Source organism: Nicotiana sylvestris, chromosome 5, assembly GCF_000393655.2.
Source record: "Nicotiana sylvestris chromosome 5, ASM39365v2, whole genome shotgun sequence".
Classification (NCBI taxonomy): Eukaryota; Viridiplantae; Streptophyta; class Magnoliopsida; order Solanales; family Solanaceae; genus Nicotiana; species Nicotiana sylvestris.
In genome coordinates, this window is record NC_091061.1 from 14,170,979 (window position 1) to 14,194,316 (window position 23,338).

At 34.8% G+C, this 23,338-nt stretch overlaps 3 protein-coding genes across 6 annotated transcripts; 2 read left to right on the forward strand and 1 right to left on the reverse strand.

Moving 5' to 3' along the window:
- The first annotated feature begins 475 nt into the window (after positions 1-475).
- Positions 476-6,647, forward strand: LOC138868287 (uncharacterized). The gene is made up of 2 exons (XM_070145831.1): positions 476-867; positions 6,590-6,647. The coding sequence occupies exons 1-2, from the start codon at positions 476-478 to the stop codon at positions 6,645-6,647; spliced, it is 450 nt and encodes a 149-aa protein (XP_070001932.1).
- Positions 6,422-8,316, forward strand: LOC104244163 (major pollen allergen Lol p 11-like). The gene is made up of 2 exons (XM_009799512.2): positions 6,422-6,823; positions 7,826-8,316. The coding sequence occupies exons 1-2, from the start codon at positions 6,670-6,672 to the stop codon at positions 8,155-8,157; spliced, it is 486 nt and encodes a 161-aa protein (XP_009797814.1). The 5' UTR covers positions 6,422-6,669; the 3' UTR covers positions 8,158-8,316.
- Positions 8,317-17,575: 9,259 nt separating this feature from the next.
- Positions 17,576-22,352, reverse strand: LOC104244164 (probable trehalose-phosphate phosphatase J). Of its 4 annotated transcripts, none has more exons than XM_009799515.1 (11): positions 22,155-22,352; positions 21,389-21,633; positions 20,700-20,840; positions 20,169-20,240; positions 19,918-20,010; positions 19,614-19,670; positions 19,409-19,510; positions 18,833-18,980; positions 18,649-18,719; positions 18,154-18,246; positions 17,576-17,880 (listed from the first exon to the last, which is right to left on the reverse strand). In XM_009799515.1, exons 2-11 carry the CDS (start codon positions 21,626-21,628, stop codon positions 17,773-17,775), a joined length of 1,125 nt encoding a protein of 374 aa, XP_009797817.1. In that variant the 5' UTR covers positions 21,629-21,633; positions 22,155-22,352; the 3' UTR covers positions 17,576-17,772. The 4 variants fall into 4 exon arrangements, with proteins under 4 accessions (XP_009797817.1, XP_009797816.1, XP_009797818.1 ...); XM_009799514.1 differs by having other exon boundaries at positions 21,389-21,637; XM_009799516.2 differs by lacking the exon at positions 22,155-22,352 and adding an exon at positions 21,817-22,148 and having other exon boundaries at positions 21,389-21,637.
- Between the last annotated feature and the right edge of the window lie 986 nt (positions 22,353-23,338).

The window sequence follows — 23,338 nt, forward strand, 5'->3', positions numbered from 1 at the left end:
ATGTACTTGATCCCTAAATGCCAGAATGCTACCCTTCTAAAAGCTTTAGACCTATAGGGGCGTGCAACACAATATACAAAATTGTCACAAAAATAATACTAGTAAACATGATCAAACCTATCCTTCAGACTATTATTGGGCCATCTCAGGCCAGCTTACTCTCTAACAGAAGGGCTTATGACAATGCCATAATTGTTCAGGAATACATCACCCATTTCCAAAAGATGAAACAGAAAAATGCAAACATGATCCTCAAGATTGACCTTGGAAAAGCCTTTGACAGACTTGAGTGGTCATTCATCAGGGACTCCCTCATTTTCTTCAACTTCCCTCTTAAGCTAATCAACTTGATGCCCTCTTGCATCTCCACCTCTTCCATATTAATCCTGGTCAATGGAAGCCAAACTGAACCTTTCAACCCTACAAGAGTCATTAGACAGGGAGACCCCATCTCCCCTACCTTTTCATCATTTGCATGGAAAGGATATTAAGGAATATTGATCAGGCAGTCCTTAGAAAGGAATGGTTCCCAATCACCATCAGTAGGAATGGCCCAAAATCCTTCCCCTGGTTTTTTGTTGATGACCTTACTCTGTTTGGTAGAGCTACTAAAAAGAGCAGTGAAGCAATCCTGACTACCTTAGAAGAGTTTAATAATGCTTTAGGCCAAAAGGTCAACTTTAAAAAATCTAAGGTCATATTTTCTAGCAATTGCCATGAGGATTGGGCAAATACTTGCATCTCAATGTTAGGAATTAGGAAAAGCAAAGATTTTGGTAAATACCTGGGCTTCCCTATCTTCCATAAAAGTCCTACCAACAGGGACTTCCAGCTCATTATTGATAGTATGAATACCAAGCTGCCAGGGTGAAAAACCAAAATGTGATGACCCAAAAGGTCATCACTTGTTTTAGAAATAAATTATGTATTACGAGGCCTTAAAAACCTCTTTTTGTCTCACCTAGATTTGCATGCACAGTCCGAGCACATATCTGGAAAGCCATTATATGAAAATCTATGAAATATGATAAATTTTTCCTTTAAAACGAATTTAAGTTGACTTCGGTAAATATTTTGGGTAAACGGACCCGAACTCGTGATTTGGTAGTCCTGGAGGGTCCGAAGGAAAATATGGGACTTGGGCGTACACCTGAAAAAGAATTCCAAGGTCCCAAGCTCGAGAAATAAATTTTTGAAGAAAATTATTTTCTGGAATATATATCAGTTTTTGGAAATGAGAAATATTTGGAATTTGATGTTATCGGCCCGTATTTTGGTTCCGGATCCTGGTACAGGTGTATATGTGATTTAAGTCGAACCTGTAAAGTTTGGTAAGAAACGGAGGTCATATGATGTGATTCAGAACCTTATTAAATTTGAAACTTTGAAAGTTCTTGAGATTGTTTTTGATTTTGATGCTAAATTCATAGTTGTTGATGTTATTTTGGGTGATTTGATTGCACGAACAAGTCCGTATGATATTTTAGGTTAGTGTGCATATTTAGTTTGGAGCCCCGAGGGCTCGGGTGAGTTTTGGATAGGCCACGGAGTGAAATTTGGACTTAGGAATTACTCAGATGTTGTAGGCTTGCAGGCTTCGCATTGGCTCGCAAATACGAGCAATGTGTCGCAAATGCGAATAGTGGCCTGGGCTACCTTGGTCGAAAATGCAAAGTAATTGTTGCAAATGATACATCGCAAATGCGAAGGCAGTATCGCAAATACGAAGGGGACTGGATTCCTCAGGTTCGCAAATGTGAACCCCTGTTCGCAAATGCGAAGGTAGCTGTCTTCTGAAGGGTTCACAATTACGAACCCCGGTCTCAAATGCGACATCTACGACCTGCAAATTTATAACTTAGACGCATTTCAACCATTTTTCAAACCATTTCAAAACCAAAACACACTTGGACGATTTTTCAAAGACAAGTTCTCTTCCAAATCGATTGTAAGTCATTTCTAACTTGGTTTTATTAATCTTTAATATCTTTTCTCATGATTTTAACTCAAAATCAAAGGTTTTCATGGGGAAAATTGGGTGTTTTTGGTAGAACCTAGGTTTTTCAAATTTTGGGGATTTGGACCTCGATTTGAGGTCCGATTTCAAAACAAATTATATATTTGGGTTCGTGGGGGGAATGGGTAATCGAATTTTGGTACAAACCTCGGATTTTGACCATGTGGGCCAGGGGCGATTTTTGACTTTTTGGAAAAAACTTTAGAAAACCTATTTTCATGCATTGGAATTGATTCATTAGCATTTATTGATACAATTAAGTAACTTGTGGCTAGATACGAGCAAATTGGTGGTGGAATCAAGAGGTAAAGCGATAGTTGAGGCTTGAATTGTATTCGTGGCGTCGACGTAAGTGTTTGGTCTAACCTTAGCTTGAGGGATTAGGAGTTGTGTCATATTTTCTATGTGTTATTTGTTGAGTACGGCGTATAGGCATAGTGACGAGTATCTATACGTTGGTGTCAAGCATGCCCGTGAGTCTTATACCACGATTAATGTGACTCCGTTTGTATTGTCCATGCCTTATGTGATGATTTCTTTTGTTGAGTAAAGCTTGTGGAAGTAAGAGTGGTATTTGAATATTGAAGAGCGTTGGCTCAAGTTGCATAATGAATTGTGGAAGTATAATGGGCAATTGAACCTTATAGAGCATTGGCTCAAGTTATGAAGTGAGTTGTGAAGTAAATGTGAAAAAGAGAAGAGGCTTATTATATTGTCTCCCTTGCTGGGATGTTGATGTTTTTGATATTGTTCCCTTGCCGGGATTTGATTGTTGAACTACTCTTCCCTTGCCGGGATATTATGATTTTATTTAATTCCTTGCCCTTATTGCATGTGATTGTTGTTTGGGTGAGAAAGAGTATTAAAGCATGATGGGTGATGCTATGTATTGTTTTGGTGAGAGAGTGTTAAAGCACGAAGGGTGATGTTATGTATGATTTTTGTGAGGAAGAGTGTAAAAGCAGGAAGGGTGATGCCGTGCCGTACGATGTACCATTCCGTGTCGATTATATTAATTTTCATGGTGAGGACGAGAGTAAAAGTACGAAGGGTGATGCCGTGCAGATTATATTGCTTCTTATGGTGAGGATGAGGGTAAAAGCATAAAGGGTGATGCCATGCACTTGTTTGATTTCTGATTCTTGTTGATAATTGAGTTATGGTATTCCTTATAATTACCTGTTGTTCTTCTGTTATTATTTGATGTTTTCCCCCGCAACATGTTCCCCCTCCCATCCTTAACTGTACATTTCTGCTTTTATTTTTCGTTGTACACTGCACAGGTTTATTTGATAGTCTGGTCCTAGCCTCGTCACTACTTCGTCGGGGTTAGGCTAGGCACTTACCAGTACATAGGGTCGGTTGTACTGATACTACACTCTGCATTGTGTGCAGATCACAGTACTGGAGCATACGGACCGTAGAGAGAGGTTATTGCCTTCAGTCCATCAGGAGACCTAAGGTAGTCGTGCAGGCGTCCGCAAGCCCTGGCGTCCCCTTCTATCTTTATATTCTATTTTCATTTACTTCAGAGACAGATTGTATCTTTCTTTCCAGACGACTGTTTGTAGTATTCGTAGATGGTCCGTAATATTGTGACACCAGTTCTGGGTAGAGATATACTTTGTATTTTTCGTACTTGTATTTGGCTAAGTTATTAGATTTCGTCTTCCGCATGTCTTTAATTATTATTAATATTCCACTGTCAATCACATTTTGTTTTAAACTGTTAAAAGGGCTAAGTAAAAGGGTTAGTGAATCTATAATACTCGGCTTGCTTAACGTTTACGAGTAGGTGCCATCACGACTCCCGAGGGTGAGAAATCTGGGTCGTGACACAAAATGCTGAACATAGCTAGACGTACAACTTTAGCTAAATCAAGCCTAGGGAGCATTCTCAGTCATGCCATGAGCTACATTAAGCTACCATCCCACATCTCTAACCAGATTGATAGAATCCAAAGAAATTTTATCTGGGGAAAAGCTGTTGAAAAAAGAAAGCTTCATATGATTAATTGGGATACCATCACTAAGCCTAAAAGCTGTGGGGGTCTGGGCATTCAACAAGCCCACATAAAAAACAAAGCTACCATGACAGCCTAGCTTAGAGACTCTACAATAACACTAACACCATGTGGACTAGAGTTCTGATTGAAAAATATTGTAGTGAAAACCAAACTATAGCTAAACCAAAAACCAGGACTTGACAGTGTATTCAGGAAGGTTGGAAAGTATGCCTTAAGTCCACTAGATGGATTGTCCACGAAGGGGACAAATTCAACTTCCTCTCTGACAATTGGATCCCAAATCTGCATTCCCTCAATACAATCCTCCAGGGGCCTTGGCAAAACCATGACATAACCATCAAGATAAACTTTATCCTCAACAATGGGGAATGGAATTTTGATGCTATCCACTACCCCATTCCCATGGACATCAAGCGTGTGATCCAATCTACATTTATTCCTCTATCTACCAACTCTGAGGATCAACTCATATGGAACCTCACCAGCAATGGGCTTTTCAGCTCAAAATCTGTATACAACCTGATTAGTTCTGAAACCAACCCCAATTCTAAACATGATGATACCTTCAGCTGGATCTGGAAGCTAAGAGTCCCTAACAAAATTAAATTCTTCACCTGGATGATGCAACACAACAGACTCCCCACTGCCATGCACTTAAACAACATAGGCTTAAATGTTAGCCCATTATGTCACTTCTGCTCCTCTAGTTTGGAAGATATCAACCACATCTTCTTTGAATGCACCAACGCTAGGGCATTCTGGCACTCCTTAACTATGGAGTGTATCAATGAATCCCCATACCCACACCTTCACTTCTCAATGACTCACTGGGAGGATACTTGGCACAAGGTCAAGAGCATGCAGTTTAACAATGCTATCACCTGGAAATCACTTCTACTCTTCTGTTTTTGGGGCCTATGGCTCACTAGGAACAACAACCTTTTTTAGAACAAAAGAAACATTGTCCCAATCAAACAAACCATTGCTAGAGCCACATAATACTACCATGTTGCAGTGCAACATAAGGAAAAGGCTGAAAGGACTGAAATTCACATCAAATGGATGCCACTCTACTGGCACATTTAAGCTCAACATTGATGGGGCAGCATGCCAATATCAAGAGTAGGTAGAATTGGGAGGGGGAAAGGTAATTAGGAATAACATGGGTGACTGAGTTCTTGGTTATATAAGAGGCCTACCCAATACCACAGCCTTAAAAGCTAATATTCAAGCCCTATGGCGGGGGCTCACACTAGCACAGCAGTACAAGCTCACACCCCTTCAAATTTCCACTGACTTAGAACAAGTTATCAGAATGATAAATGAGGGAAATATGCAATTTAACTCCATTATTTTTTAATGCAGGTCTTTGATGGAGCAGCTGGGGAATCGAGCACTGGAGCATGATTTTAGAGGACAAAACTAGGTGGCGGTAGGGCTGTTCATTCGGATCGGATATCCGAAATCTGAACCGATCCATTCAATTTTGATTGGATCGGATTTCGGATTATGTTTATTAAAATTTTGGATTTCGGATCGGATTTCGGATTGGTATATTTTAATCCAATCCAATCCGAAATCCGAAATTATTAGGACATGTATAAATACTACACTTTAATTTACATCAACCTCCAAGTTATTACCTTTACAATTGCTAGATTTAGCTATATTGACACCATAGTACTCTCATAATTGCATAAACATGAATTTTTCTTAATGTATTGCCTCTTTTACAAAGAAAATATACATATTAGTTTAACTTTGAGACATAATAATACGATCCGATATCCGATCCGATCCAAACTTTAAAATCCGATCCGATATAATTCGAATCGGATTCGGATTGCATTTTTTAGAATCCGAAATTCGAAATTCGAATCCGAAATATGCTAAATCCGATCCGATCCGATCCGTGCACAGCCCTAGGTGGCGGACCTCCTTGCGAAGGAGGGTGGAAAAAGGCTTTTGATAGGACAGAAGTTTTGACAGTTCTTCCGGTGTTTGTAAACAAGGCACTGTGGGTAAATATTCTAGGAACTATGTTTGTAGGATGAACCCTTTTGTAAGACAAGACAATGTTAACGAAACAATAGGGAGCTCCCAAATAATGATGTAGCTATTTTTGGTATTTATATATAATTATCTAGTTCATCACAAAAACAAATGTTAATATATTGGTCGAGTGGCCACATGTGTAACTTTCCCTCATTCTATTCTCACCAAAAACTCTTTTGATGAACGGACTAGGGAAAAAATAAATACTGCTTTAATTAAAGACAAACGAAAAGCATGTAACTTGTAGGGAGAGAGAGATAAAGATAAAGATAGAGAATCCAAGATTACCAATTACTTTTGACTTTGATCTTAATGAGTGTACGGTCTGCTTCATAATTTTGAATAATTAAAGGACCGATTTATCGGTCACTAATTTACGCTACCAAAAAAATGTAAAAGCAACTTTGGGCCACCATGTTTTGGTTTTTGGTTTAGACCAAACCCATAATTTTTCATTATATCACTTTCACTTTCCTTTTGTTATTTGCAGGCTAAAAGAACTTGAACAGAGTGAAGTTTACCAATTGCAGAAATTGAAGAAGAGATAGTTAAGTTTGAGTTGTAAAAAACATGGCAAAGTTGGTAGCTTTGTTTGTTGTTTGCTTTTTAGTCTTTGCTTCTATTGCTAGTGCACATTTTATGGACACTTTCCTTGTAGTTGGCAAAGTTTACTGTGACACTTGCCGTTGTGGCTTTGAGACCTCTGCCTCCAAGTATCTCGCCGGTAATATATACCAACCCCTTTACCTTTTTTTAAGTTATTATTCGCATACTCAAAATATTGGTTCTGCCAAACTCTTGGTTGGAGATGTCAGTTGCCAATTTACGTGAACTCTGTTGAGATCCTATATACGTATATATTAAGAAATTCCCTAAATATCTATTGTGAACCTAGTCATTTAATGTATATTTTAAAATTGAGATCGTTGTACAAACTCATAAACTTTAAATTTTGAATCCGCCTTGATGGGTGATCCGTCAGTCTCCCGTGCAAGATTTGTTTGAGTGTCTTTCTTTTGTGTGATTCTGTCCAATTGGCCAACTATAGGCCAACTCCCTCTTGCTTTTTGTTGAATTTCTGCATATCCAATGTATAATTTTGTCTATTTTTAGCTTAAACAAGTCAAGATTTTCTGTTCCACTATAAGAAAAGAGTGGGGAGTTCTTGGAGGGAGGGAGCCGAATTTCTATCAGAAACAATTTCTCTACTCCAGGGAAGGGTAAAGTTCTGCGTACACACTATCCTCCCTAGACTCCCACTAGTGAAATTATACTGGATTGTTATTGTATAAGAAAAGAGTGATTGAAGTGTTCACCTTATTCTAGTTTTAGAACTACTAGTTTTTCTAACATGTTGGAGCAAAATTTTATAGGAAGTAGAGTACTTATTTGCACCAAATCCATATATAGTGTTCTTTCGCACAAGGATTTGCGTGTTTCTTTATAATTTGCACAATATCTTGTAGTTATATATATGTTAGAAGTGTGTAACCATCTTATTGATTAGCTTAATATGTTAGCTTTGAAATACATTTACTTACTAAATAATTAGTTACTCCATTTCTTTAAAAGTCTATCGCACTTGTTTAAATTTTTTATAAACAAAAGTAAGTGTGGGGATTGATCAGTACCTGTTTTGGTAATATGTTAAAATTGCGTGGTCATCTCATTTAAAAATTATTCAAGAATCTTTTAAAAAACTCGAACGTTTACACTATGAATGCAGGGTCTAGGGTTAGAATTGAGTGCAAGAAGAGGGACACCAACGATGTATCATACACCATTGAAGGTGTAACCAACTCCAAAGGAGAATACAAGATCCTTGTGTACAGTGACCGCGGTGATGAAGTCTGCGACGTGGTTCTCATCAGGAGCTCCGATCCAATGTGTGCAACTCCAGCTGCTGGCCGTGATCGTGCTCGTGTCGTCCTCACTCGTAACAATGGCATGATTTCTAACACTCGTTTTGCTAACTCCATTGGGTTCCTTTCCGATGAGCCTCTTGCTAGCTGCAACCAGATTCTTCAGCAGTACCAGTTGACAGAGGACCAAATTTGAATGGTTTGGACAATATTATTATGCTGAATCTTTGTTTATCCATATCATTGCTCTATATTTATATGTATTCACGTTTTGTCTTTTTGGATATTTAAGTGTCATGTGTTCTTTTAGCGTGAAGAATTAATTTTAACATAATTAATGCCTCGCTTTGCTAAAGTATTGATATGTTCATTGTTTTTCTTTTTATAATGATGTGATGCATGTTCGGCTCAGCTTGTATGCATATCGATTATTTCGCTGGATGCCTGCCAATACTTAAGTAGATGGAAAGGAAATTACCTAATCTCAGAATAGTGCTTGTTTTTCTGGGTGTGAAGTATAATGTGTTCTTTTAGCTAAGTTACTAAGTTCAAAAGTAGTGAAGTCAGAAAGTAGTGAGAATGATTCTCCTAATATCAAGATGGAGGCTTTATCATCTCCTGTACAATCAGATGACTCATTGTTTAATGAATCTGAAAACTTCATGTCACTGAAGTATCTATCTGTGGAGATTGATTGGGCAGCTCTATACCAATTGTAGCACTTGACTTTCTAGTATAGCATGTTTTTTCTTTCTGTTTTTAGGACTTTTAATGTCTGTAACTGTAGTTCTTTTTGTTTGTATAATGTAGGGTGTCCAACTATGGCCTCTGCAGTGGAGTTTTTGACATCTGCAGGGGTCAGTCAACTAGTTTATGGAGTCATTAATTTACTTTGATATGGATCTGATATTTTTTGGGCTAAGTTACACATTTGTTCGGCCGGTCAAAAATAATTACATCCTCTAGCTAAATATACAAAAAAGATACATTAATTATATATAAAAATACGTATATCAGACATTAATATATAAGAAATACATTTTGCCAACTATTATTTTTGGGAGCACTGTATATTTTTTTTTTTGGGGGGGGGGGGGAGGGGGTGAAGGGTTAGGTGAAATGCCAAAATGGACTTGATAGAGCTCGATACGTATCACTATATTTTTCAAAACCCATGAAATCTTTGAATATATGGGCTACATAAGGGACTTGGACAAATAATAGCCTTAACTACGGAACATTCTTGCTGAACTTATAGACAATAATAGGCAGCTCATATAAAGAATCAAGAAGGAAAACTACGTAGTCCCCAAAAAATAATAAACGGAAAAATATATATTTTTGTATATTAATATATAATATACATAAAAAATATATATGTTATACATAATAAATGTATTCTTTTGTATATTTTGGCTAGCATATGTAACTATTTTTGCTGACTGGCTAAATATGTAAGGAATTTTTACCTCCTATAGCAAAGGTTGATACCTTATTTATTTTAAATAAATACCCTTTTAAAAAATTATATTTCAGAACTACCTTTTGATTTTTATAGCCAAATATCTATTTATGGTCACCTCCTATCCTTAAGCCATAAAATACGCTTTGTATTATTTTTCTCTCTCATTCTTTTAGATTTTTCTCCACCCCTCTCTCTCAAAGCCATAAAAACTCATGGATTCTCTCTCATCAGTTCCTCCGTCGATCGTTCTTCCTCCTGGAAAGCTTCTCCGCCACTACCACCATCAACGGCGAATCTCCGCTCTTTCTTCTCACGCCAAGACAAAATCACCGTTTCCTCAATTCCGGATACCAAGAAGTTGTAATAGAATGAGGTCTATAACTGTTTGTTGTAAATTGAGTAGCGGAGGAGACAAAGAAGAGGAAAGTTCGACTGGTCTACTGTGCTTCCTAGATCTCTTTGGACTGGGTTCTTGATCGAAACAGGAACAATGACGTTTCGAGTCAGAATCGTGTCCCTTTCGACGAGACGACATTAGGGTTGTTCTTGAACAAAGACGACAGAGTTTGGGGCTGAGCAAATTTAAAATTCTGTTACCTTTTTTATAAGTGCATTTCAATGTATCTCGCTGTATTTCCATGTATTTCATTGTATTCATTATCTTTTTTTCATTGTATTCCAATGTATCTCGTTATATTCCATGAATGTATTTATATATTTTTAATTAATATAATTTATGTATTCAGATGTATATATGTATTCAAATGTATATGCAGTATGTATTCATATGTTTTTGCACTATAGATGAATCTCGAATTTTATTGGTTGAAAACAGAAACACTCACGAACAATATCAACAGAAAAAGGAAGGATTAGGGAATTCGACGATTGCTCTGTTGAAAAATATTCAGCATATTTCGCGTCAAATACAGATTATGGGTGATGTAATTGAGTTATATTAGGAGTCTATTGTATTAATTGATTCACTTTCCATTTAAAAACAGATGAATAGACCACAATTGCGCTATTTACGTTAGTGTATTCACAAATACATATCTTGAATACAGTCGAATACGATAATTGTGTAGCTGGAATTCCCTGTTTCACGCCGAGTTTTGCTACTGTATTCATGAATATAATAAGTTAAATACACCGAATATACTCTAAAAAACTAAAAACATAGTTATAGGAAGTAATATAGTAAATGGTAGCTACAACTAGCTAATAATCACTAAACAATAGTGGTTTGTGAAAATTTCTCAATATGTAACTTGCCCAATCAAGAATGGAATTTTTACCTCATATAGCAAATGTTGATACCTTATTTATTTTAAAGAAATACCCTTTTAAAAAATTATATTCCACAGCTACCTTTTAATTTTTATAGTCAAATATCTATTTACGGTCACTTCCTACCCTTAAGCCGTAAAATATGCTTTGTATTATTTTTTTCTCTCATTCTTTCAAATTTTTCTCCACCCTCTCTTTCAATGTCAGTCTTTCTCCATGAATACAACCACGATTCTCCACTGATTCATCTCCATTGTCTCGCAAAATTTTCAAAGTTGATAGATTTTCGACTTTTACAATCCTCATGTTGTTATTTTTGCCCTAGAAGCCGCCTTACATATTACTTCCTCTTCCATCCACTTCTGCTATGGCGAACTGGGCAGAAATCGACGAAATATTTGCTGGAAAAAAAAGGAAGAAACCGGAACAACGAGAAAATTCAAAATCAAGCGGAGATTCCATTACAGAGCCAAAAAAAGTTGAAGAAAAGCAAAGATAAAACTAGTAGTAGAGTTCCTAACGTGTTATCTGAGTCGCCACGTCTACAGAGGAAAAAGACGGCAGATGGGTTAACAATATACACTTGATCGAAACGGGAATAGTGGCATTTCGAGTCAGAATTGCGGCCCTCTCGACGAGACGACATTAGGGTCTTTCTTGAACAAAGACGACGGAGTTTGGGGCTGAGCAACTCGAAGATTCTATTAATATATTTTCAATGTATTTCCATGTATTTCATTGTATTCATTGTCTTTTTTTAATTATATTTCAATGTATCTCGCTGTATTCCATATATTTCATTGTATTCACTGTCTCGCTGTATTCCATGAATGTATTTATATATTTTTTATATTAATATAATTTATGTATTTTATGTATTCAGATTTATAATTGTGTTTGTTGAGTTATATTAGGAGTCTATTATGTTAATTGATTCACTTTCCGTTTAAAAAAAGCTGAATAGACCATGAATTGCGCTTTTATGTTACTGTATCACAAATACATATCGTGAATACAGTCGAATACAATAATCTGTCCAGCTGTAATGCCCTATTTCTCGTCGTGAATACAGTCGAATACAATAATCTGTCTAGTTGTAATCCTTGTTTCACACCGAAAAATGCTACTGTATTCATGAATACAGTAGCTTAAATACATCGAATACACTCTAAAAAAACTGAAAACATAGCTATAGGAAGTAATATAGTAAATGATAGCTATAACTAGCTAATAACCACTAAAACATAGTGATTTCTGAAAATTTCTCTCCACTTGTTGTATTTTACAAATTGGATTAAGGGCGACCCATAAAAACTGTAGTATATCATACCATGAAGTGGGCTAGTTTTAATGGGCTCAAAGTAAGTTTTGCTATGTGAATTTTGGGGCATTTGCATCTATACCCGCTTTTTTGGTTCACGTTTTAACTTGTGCCCGCTTTGCAAAATAAATTGCAAGTGTACCCACTTTTTTGCGTAACTTCAGCATATGGGGCTGAAGTAGCAAAGGCAATCACGCAAACTTCAGCATTCTAGTAGACGGGACTGAAGTAGCAAGTGTGCTGAACCAAATATGCTAAAGTTTTTGTTTGTAATTGCTGAATTTAAGCATAGTAGCTGAAGTTTTGTTCTCTATTTGCTGAAGTTTTTATTTGTAATTGCTGAAGTTTTTGTTTTTGTAACTGGCCAAGTTCAGCTCTAGAACTAAAGTTTTGTTTTGTAACTGGCGAACTTCAGCTCTAGAGCTAAAGTTTTTGTTTTGTAACTGTCGAACTTCAGCTCTAACTCTAGAGCTGAAGTTTTTGTTTGTAACTGGCGAACTTCAGCTCTAGAGCTGAAGTTTTTGTTTGTAACTGGCGAACTTCAGCCTTTTTAGCGTTGAAGTTTTAACTGACTTTCCATATGATTCGATGTCAATTTGGTTTGATTGGATGGCCTCCTTCAAATGGTTTCCTGCCACAATCCTCTATGCATGTAAAAGTTTGGCTATTTTTAAGAAACAGGTAAATATGATTAAATTTGTCGATGACTGTTAAAATACTTATTATGTTGCCTCTAGTGTTGCTACGCTGAACGCTAAACACTTCATGTATTGCCAACCAGTTGATTAGGAAGAAGATGGTTGAAAGTGCAAAAAGAGAGTATCAGAAGAAAAGCAAGCAACTCTGAAATCTATGGCAACATGCAAGCTGTATTCATAGAGATAGATAGTTCTCCTGGTGATGAACTAAAAGGTTTCTATCTCCACAACCCATGTCAATTACTGGAATATTTTCACAATCAGCGATTTCAGAAAGGAGTGACCTATCAGATTGAGGGCAGATATAACTTTGAGGAAGAGAATGAGGAGGAGAAAGGGGCTGGAGTTGTTTAAAAAATGGGTACAAGTTAAAACTTTTAAAAAAAATAGGTATAAGTTAAATTGGGGCGACCAAATAGGGCGCCGCACAATTTTTACGTGAATTTTATCAAAAAAGCCCCACATTCAACTATCAAAACTGGAGTTTGAATTTCTGTTACCATTAGTGCCATGTACTTGTTGCGTTAGTGAATGCATTGACTATATAAATGGTGAAATTCAGCGACACTCTAACATAATTTGCTTTCGAAAATAAATGCGTTGAACATGATAAAGTAAGAGCTACAGTATAATTAATCGTAAAAACTGTCATAAATTATTGGAACATAATGTATTTTAATCTATCATCTATAATCACTTTCAACTACGAGTAAATGTGAATAAAAAATCTATGAGCACTCAAGTAAAGAGGCATTGAAAGGATGATTCATTTACACCAACCCTGTGTGGGAGGGAATGCAACAATTATATCCGGTCCTGATAAGTTGGGATGCTTAACTTATATTATCAATCATACTATTATTAGAAGTTTCCTGCAAGTCTAAAAACATATTTTCAACTAGTGGATATCATCTATATGAATCTTTTTTTTTTTTTATGTGTTATATCTTTAGTTAAGCTTGCATGTGTCATCTGTTAAGAATTTGTAGGTCTTTCCAGACGATTTCGTTTCATATGACTTAGGTCTATTCTGTCCCCATTTAATATTTTCTTATTATAGTTTCACATTTACAGACAGGTACATGTATAAGAATGCAAAAAAAAAAAAAAAAAAAAAAAAAAAAAAAAGCCAAAAAGATCCTGTTATATTACCTTCAATAGATTATAGATCCCAAAATATGCGGTAAGCAACCAATGGTAATCCTTTGGATCTTTTGTATTTTTCTGCCTCATCTTGACACGTTATCTACAAGACCATTCTCCACTTCCTTAGACCTCTAAACTAAGCAATGAAACCGTATGGATGGGCTTATTGTAAGTGATTTTTAAGCCAAAAGCCACAAGTTAGGAATTTTAATTCTTGGCTTTTGGCTTACTTTTGTTATTTTAGCTTAAAAATAAGTGCTTAAAAATATTTTTTTATTTTATCCAAACACTACAAATGTCAAAAAGTGTTTCTATAGGCTATACCCTATCTTTTCATTTCCCCTCCACCCAACCAACCCCAACACCCTCCTTTTCCACCCTACAGCTTGTTTGGATGGTTGTTATGTATGGTATAGTATAATATTATTATATTATATTGTATTATTTCAATATTTATAGTGTTTGGATAAATTGTATTGTTTTCGGTTATTTTATAATGTTACACAACTACAATTTGAAGGATAAGCTTAGAATATTATTAAAAATAGTATAATGTGAGATATATTATTATAACAAAGATAGGGTAAAAGGTAAAATATAATTATTAAAGATAAAAAAGAAAAGTATCGATGTGCCCGCACCAAATCGATCGTTACATAAAATAAAATATTTCATCATTACATAACGGCGAATTTAACAATATAATACAATAAAATTTAAGTTACAATTAAAACAAATATTGTATTTAAAGTAACAATACAATACAATACAATACAATAGGTAACAACCATTCAAACAAGTTGTTAGTCCATAGGCATACTGATAAACGCAGATTGGTGCACAAAGAGTCTGCTGCTACCGACAAGGGTCGGTAAAGGATCGAACCTAATTGAATTAACAATATTCATTCCATTTTAATTTATGTAATTGTACCTAGTTTGATTCAGTATGAAGTTTAAGAAATTTTTAAAATTTATGGTCTTAAAATCTTAAATGGTAAAAAAAACTTTGTGGGCTCATAACACCTGTATAACTATAAAGATTTCTTTTTTGAACGAACTAATAAGAAAAATATATCAGATAAATTTTAACGGAAGGAGTACTTAGTTTTATCTTGTGTTTCTACTAGAGATCATGAGTTTCGTAAAAGGCCAGACTACAATAAATTTATAATACATAGTTTTATTTTTATATTTCTACAAGAGACTATTTCTGCAATTTAAAATGATGACCTCCTCATTACATGACAACAAACTCCCACCAAGACTTTTCTTCAATTTTATTTTAAAGGAGTATCAATCCCTCGAGAGAGTGCTTCTTGTATCTCTTTGTCCGAGCTCCCAGGCAATGTATCTTATGTTTAGGGGGTAAGTGAGATGGGACTTTCTTCTATCATAGAATGTTTTTTCAGTTTCTCTATTGTTAAATTACCAAAGAGATAAAGTTTTCTTTGTTATCCACAGTGAACAAATGGATATTGCATGATTTGTCGAACCAAAAAAGAATTCTTAAGAGCCATCAGATGTTGTACTATTACGTTGTTTATGTTCCCTAGAGTTCACATGCATCTCTATAAAGATCTTTGTCTTGATTAAGCAATGGTTGGAGAGTATTGGATTTTGTCGAGACAAAAATGTCCCAAAGATTGTACGGTAGGGTGCACATGCATTATATGAATGGACATGGTAAGTTCACAATTTGACTAGAATTTAGGATCTCAAAATGGCATCTTTTACCTTTTTAAAAATAAGGCACCCATTCTACCAATAATTGAAGCTTAAAAAGATTTCAGTCTCTTTCAATTATGGGTGGTGAATATGTATCAAGTGGACTCATCTTTCCACGTCCAAAAGAACCTAGGTTCTCAAAACTTTGGAAGCATGTTATAGCAAGGGTGGAGCTATAAGCCTAAGTACGGGTTCGGTCAAACCTAGTAATTTTCGCTTAAACAATATATTTATGTTAAAAAATTCATTAAGTATGTACAAATATTTCATTTAGAACCCAGTTATTTGAATTAAAAATTATCGTTTTAAAATCCAAAACTCATAAAGTTGAAATTCTGGCTTCGCTTTTGAATTACAGTGTCCTTCGTTCAGAAGTTCATGAGTTTTCTTCACATAAAAAATAAATAAATCAAAAGACTACTCCCTTTTACGTGGATACCAATTCTTCAGGTAAAGCACAGGTTCCATACATTCCTGTGGTGGGTTTCCCTTTCACAAACCTAACCAAGAAAGAAGAAAAATATTTTATTGTTTACATCGGTCCACCGCTATGCCTTTATCCCAATCAAATTGAGGTTAATTTTTATGAATCTTTACTGTGTGGATGTCATTTCATTTTAAGCTTGTTACAGTGCCGAGTGCCATTGAGTTAGGGTCAAGCACTAACCATCATGCCAAAGGTTATATCTGATAGCAAAAGCGTAATTTTATTTCTTAATTAAGCCCATCAACCAAGCACAAGGTGCGACCATGACTCCGATCTGGGCCACCCCAGCTCTCTCGTAGGCCTTACCATAACCAGGATGTTGGCATTACCCAACAATCCCCACTCCCAACACCTGCCTCATCTTGCATGTTGCTCTTGGGAATTGAATCAATGACTTTAGCTCTGATACCATTTGTTAGGATCAAGTGCATATCATCATGCAAAAAGTTATAGCTGATAGGAAGGGTGCGACTTTATTTTTAACCAAGCCCACCAAGCAAGTGCCATGTTCTACTATGACTCCGACTCGGCCACCCCAGTTCCTTCGTACGCCTTGCCATAGGCAGGATGTTGACATAACCAACACATTGTAACATGTGCCTAAATGGGCACGTCTTAACATATTTGTATTGTATTAATTAATAATGATTCATCATAAATTGATTAGTTTTACGTTGGCTATCAACCTACTGCAACCCGCCTTATTTATTTGATTCCTCTAATATAAGCATGCTAGGCTGAATAAATTTTAATATTTACAAAGATTTATACTTCAACCAGCTGAATTCTCTACCAGAGCAATGGTCTATGCTTCCTCAGACATAACTTGTTTTAAAATAACTATTTTATATTTTCTGCTTACTAACATTAGCAAATTAATAGATGTTAGACTAGTTAATTAGAATATGTTTCTTGTTTTCTTATGTGCGTAAAGATATCTTTCTATAGATCATGGTTACACATAATTTCCACACTTGGGGGAATCTTATATAAAGATAGTTGCAGTTCATATTGTCAATAAGTCTTTTTCTTTGCTTTGCTTTAGCTTTTACAAAGTAGAAAAAGGTTTACCAAAGTTACATATGAAAGTTAATATTTGTATTATCGTGTTCAAGTGAGGGCTACAGTATCCCCTATTATGAACTTACTCCTTCAGAACTAAGCTAGTTGATTATCTTTGATTGGCCGGCTTTAAGCAATTTTCACATTTGTTGGTGAAATCCCAAGTCTCCAAGTGGGGCCACTATTAGTGCGAGTTGTAAGGAGTTTTGGTCTCAAATCAAGTTGAGGTGTCATTTCATTCTTATAGATAGAAAGAGATCCGCTGCACGAGTAACTCGGTTGTGCTTTAATTACGTGTGCTCTACAGGCCACACTTCATTAGTATATGTTGATCGTCCTCTTAGACAATAACAACTTTCTATCAATCACTTGAAAAAAATTTGAAGTTCTGCTCATGAGACAAGCCAGAACCAAAATATGACGCAAAACATTATGGCGAATTTCCTTTATATGCATTTAGCCAAGATACAAAAGCTAGTTACAAAGATGTACAATACCTTAAAGCTAATGAGAAAAGACACCTCTTTTCTATCCCATCTATTTTTCTTCTTCTAACTTTTTTAGTTAATTTATAAGCACAAAAAGGGCATATTATGTGCACTACTTGGACAATTATTAGTTCTTTAGAGATGCTTTTATCTCCTCAATTTGTTTTTGAATCTTAGATTGTCTCCTTAAACACAACTTTTTCCACTCTACTAACCGTCGTAGAAAAATCATAACCTGCCAAAGAAATTTTAAAAAAATTAATAAAGTTCTACAACATAAACACAACAAAATGGAAATAAGTGAGAAAATAATACTTGTGTGATCTTTCTATAATTAACAGTCATCTTCTTTAATAACACTTCACTATAACAATCAAATTTTCTTTGGAGTCATGTTTTATATTATGTTATAATATATATTCTCTATAACAGCACTTTACTATATTAACCAAAAAATATCAAAACACACGAGACTAGAAACTTAATATATTAAGTATAAGATTCTAACCTCGGATGGTTCTTGTAAAGAATAGGATGCGTATGTGTCTTTTGGAGTTTTGGAGACAAGAATGCCAAAACCTTGCCCTCTTTCTCTTAATACCTATCACAACAGATAATCATATAATTAGTAATAAAAATAGTGTTTAACTTTTATATATTGACAGTATAAAATACTCTTTCTGTTTCACTTTATCTACAACTTTCTAACTTTGAAAATAATTTAACTATAAACTTTTCATTTTTTTTACCCTTAATAAGATGATTATAGCCACATAAATATCTATGACTTGTTTTAGACCACAAATTTTAGTAGTATTTCTTTCTTAAGTTTCGTGTTTATTCAAATTTTACCACATACAGTGAAATAGAGGGAGTAATTTTTACGCTATCAAGTCACTTAAAAGATGATTTGCAAGTAATAATTCAAAATAAGTAGTATCATAACCTAGAAAATAAAATACACTGTATTTTTATAAATTAAAAAAAAAAGAACATAGGAAACCTTGAAAGCATCTTCATCAGTTCGATCATCTCCAATATATACAGGAAAGACATTAGTACAATTAGCGTACCCTGTTGAAAAAAGATTCATTCTCAAAATTAGCATTAAATAGTTGAATTTTCAATATTTTACATTGGTGATAATAAAAAATAAAATAGTTATTATTTGAAAAATAAATACTTACCAAGGGAGTCAAGCAAAAATTCAAGAGCTTTTCCTTTGTCCCATTTAATAATTGGACGAATCTCTAATACTTTTCTCCCTTGGCTTAATCGAAGCTTGGGATATTCTTTTAGCACTGACCTTACATGTTGTGCTAGTTCACCCCATTCCTGTAACATATATAAAATCAGATATTTTCTTAAACTTTTTTAAAGTTGGGAGTCTTTAATAAAATACCTTAACATTATTTTTGCTTTTAACATATGCTTTGTCTAACCTAAAAAGACTACTTTTTTCTTCTTTTATTTTTACTTTCAAATGGGTCATGAATATGGATAATATATAATGTTCCTTCCGTCCATTTTATGTGATAGTATTTGACTGGTCGGAGTTTTAAACGAAAAGAATGTCTTTTAAATTAAATGTTCTAAAATATGTCATAAATATTTTTATAACTATAAAATCATATCATTAAAAATATAATGATAAATTTAAAGGTAATTGTTTTTGAATAAAAAAATATCTTTTTTTAACAAACTAAAAGAAAAAGTATGTCATATTATTTTATGTGGAAAAAGTATGTGGAAGTTTTACATACCTTTTCATCAACACAGCGGAAATGGACAGAGACACAAAACTTGTTATTCTCCACTCTAACACCTTCAATACACTTTGTTTTATCCAACAATTCTTTGTAAACCTGTAATTTTCATATAAGTAAAATATCAAATAAACATTGTATTTTTTTTTTTGTCAACTGTAATTTACTTTATAAGTTATTTATGAATATGATGGATAATTACCTCATCAATCATGGGGAGAAAATCACTTGCTGGTTGGAAAAGAACAGCTTGAGCTTCCTAGAATTTCAATTTTCAAGAATAGAAATTGTAATGTCAACAAGAGCTTAACATGCATTGACAACGTAAAAAATAACAATAGGCAATCGCTTATTATAAGTGAGATTAATAACCTGAACAAATAAGACGATTAATATGTTACCGTGCATTAAAATACGTTGATACTATAAAGTTTTATTCATTGTATAAAGTTAGATCATTTAATAAAAAGAGAAAAGGAAAAGAATATAAACTCCAGTTCATTTACTTTCTTGTATTTGGAACCTTTTGAAGGACCTTCTATATCCATGCCATGGCTTCCAGCATAGTACAACTCTGCCAATTGTACAAAACTATATACCTATAATTATGCAAATCCAAAAAAGATAAAATAAATAAAAATCAGTTTATAAACCTCAAAAAAAAAAAAAAAAAAAAAAAACAGAAAAAGAAGAAATCTTGGAAAAGCAAAAAACTTAAAAGGAGTTAAGAAGAAGACAGAAAGAAAAATGGATGTACCTTGTCTCTACACCTCCCACTAACTATAGCAGTAGGGAAATATCTAGCAAGCTTTCTCACTGTTCCTCTCATCTGATACATAGAAAGAAAGGGTTGAGGAAGTTGGAATAAAAAGTAAAAATATTTTGAAAAAAAATGAAGACTTTTAAAACTATTAAATAGTAGTACTGACGGTGTGAATTTTCACATTTAAATTAGGTAAAATTAAGTTAATTACAAAAAACTATATTTAATAAGATTGACAGATAATCCATAACAAACATCAACCAATCTTCTATAGGCTAAATTGCACTGATGATATAAAAAAAGGTGTATATAGGGTTAAATTGGCATGTGACTAGGAGCTCACGGGTTCAAGCCGTGGAAACAACCTCTTGCAGAAATGTAGGGTAAGGTTGTGTATGATAGACCCTTGTGGTTCAGCCCTTCCCCGGACCCCGGGCATAGCGGGAGCTTAGTGTACCGGACTATATATATATATATATATATATATTCAGAGAAGGAAGTTGGAAGTTGGTTGAAAAGACTTACAGCATCGGACATGAAAGCTTGATCAGGGTCATCAACAATGGGGGAAAGGGTGCCATCATAGTCTAAAAACATCACCATTTTCTTTCCTTTAGAAGCACCGATTATCTGCTCAAACATGTTCAGTGCTGATGGATGGTGCACCTGTTTCATTTAATCAACATAAGAATTTATTTTCATCTTCCTTTTTTGTTCCCGATCTCAGATAGTGTCATCTATTATGTAACTATACAAAAAAATAAATATATTATCTGTGTGACACTATTTTCTTATTAGCTCGTTTTGAAAAATAACATATTTCTACCTATAAAAATAATTTAACTTTAAACTTTTCATTTTTACCGTGACAAACTTTCATAATCACACAAACTTTATGAGTTACGACGTGCCTAAGATTAAAGGGCAGCTCGGTGCACTAAGTTCCTGTTATGCTCAGGATCCGGAAAAGGGACGGACCATAAGAGTCTATTGTATGCAGCTTTACCTTGTATGTCTAAGATTACAAATTCCAAAAGTTTATAGCTATACAAATATTAAAAATCACAAGTTTCAAAAGTTCTAATTATTCGTTATTACGTGCAGGATCCATGCAAGAAGGATTAATAATGAGGAAATTTTCAGCTTTTATTCTTTTCTTCTTGTTTTTTCCCTCTTATTATTGGTGCGAGTAAGGTTGTTAAGATTGAACTCACCATCCAAGAAGTATTGTCTTCAGAAAGAGAAGTGTACTTGTGATGAGTTGGAGATGAAGCTCTCATTGAATCAACCCAATTATTGTTGATTCTTGGACCACTATTTATTTCAACTAGCGTCTTTCTTGAAATGTTGATGCAACTTCCCGGCGCCGGTGGTGGCTTCTGCACTGCCGCCGTGAACGTGGCGGTGTTGACACCCGCTTTAGCATCCGAATCCACCACATTCTGTTTAGTCATTTTAACTACCTAGATAGAAAAACACACACACTATAGTCAATGTCTCAATGAATAAAAGGTCTATTATTTCTGCACAGAGTCCAAAATTCACAAAACCCATCTCAGAAAACCAAGAAACAACAACAACAACAATCCACTTAACTTCCATAATTGGGGTTTGGGAAGGATAATGTATACGCAGTCCTTACCCCTACCTCGGAGGAGTAGAGAGGTTGTTTCCAATATACCCTCAGCTCAAGAAGACGAAAAGAGACAATAGATCAATAACAGTAACAAAGGCCAAAAAGATAATACCAGCATCGATAAGAACCAAAAAATAGATGGAAAAAACAATAACAATAACCAGTAACAATGGACAATAGTATGAAAACGGAGAAATAGTATGACCACAATTTGAACCACTAGCCGAACACTATAAGACTAGCCTTACACCCAATACGAAGTAGAAAAACGCTCGGCTATGCTCGACTTACGCACCCTCCTATCAAGGGCCCTTAGAACACCAAGAAAAGAATCAATATTTTACCTAAATTTGTTAAGTTTTAGTATCAGTATTATAAGATCTTGAAGCACAGATGCAGGAGCGGAACAGAGCAATCTTGCTTGAACAAGAATGGTAGTAAAATGAGAGTTGAAGGAAAATGGTTTAATCCAAAATTAAAAAGAGCAACCAAAATAAAGATCACTCTTCTAGTGCCCAGAAAAACAAAGAGTTGAGAGAGAGTGTGTGTAATTTTGGGTTGGATTGATTATTTTATACAGTTATAAATAGACACTAGTGCACAAGGCAACGCACCTTTTAATGGACCCCACATTCGGCCACAACCGCACAATAAAGTACTGGGCCCCGCAGTAGGGTTTGGATTGGCTGTGACCCACGGCTTAATATCTAGGAGAGGGTCCCACTTCTAATGGTTAAGTGGTCCCACCAAACCAAAGTGGCAACTGGTCCAGTCTCTTGTCTCTCCGCTGTCTTCGCCGTCGCCCATAACAGACTATTCCTGCTTGGATCCTACGTGGAAGATTCTATGCCACGTCGGAAAAAACTTAATTTCTCTCTGACGAGGTGTAATGCCACATCAGTAATTATATTTGTACCAGGACCCTGGAGCAGACTAGAACAGGCAGATTTTTGCATAAGTACAAACTGATTTTATTGAAAAACAAACTGTCTTCCTTTCCAAAATGAATAACAATATAAGGAATTGAATTTTGAAATAGCCCAGGTACGCATATTTTTGTTATAATATCAGTATACAAAACATAAACTCATAATTGATACTATAAAAAATTATGAATACAATTTTCTATGACCAAACTTAGGGAAAGGCTATGATTTATCCTTTATTTTTATGATCCATTAGATAATATAACCAACTCCTAATGCAGTTAACGGATTTTTTTTTTTTTTTTTTTTTTTTTTACTTTAGCGTCCTTTTAAATTTTGTGAAGACATGTGCAAAGACTTACTCCCTCTGACCCAATTAATATGACAAAGTTTGAATTCCGAGAGTTAAAAGAATTTTTCTTTGTCCATAATTATTATATATGCATTTTAAATATTTTAAATTGTTAATTATTATAATTTATAGTACTTCTTACGTAGTTTCCAAGTAAATTTTATTTTAAAAAACTTAGAAATTATGTGTCTAAATTTACGGTCTAAATTAAAAAGTTTGACTCTCAAAATTCGAGCTCCGCCACATAGAC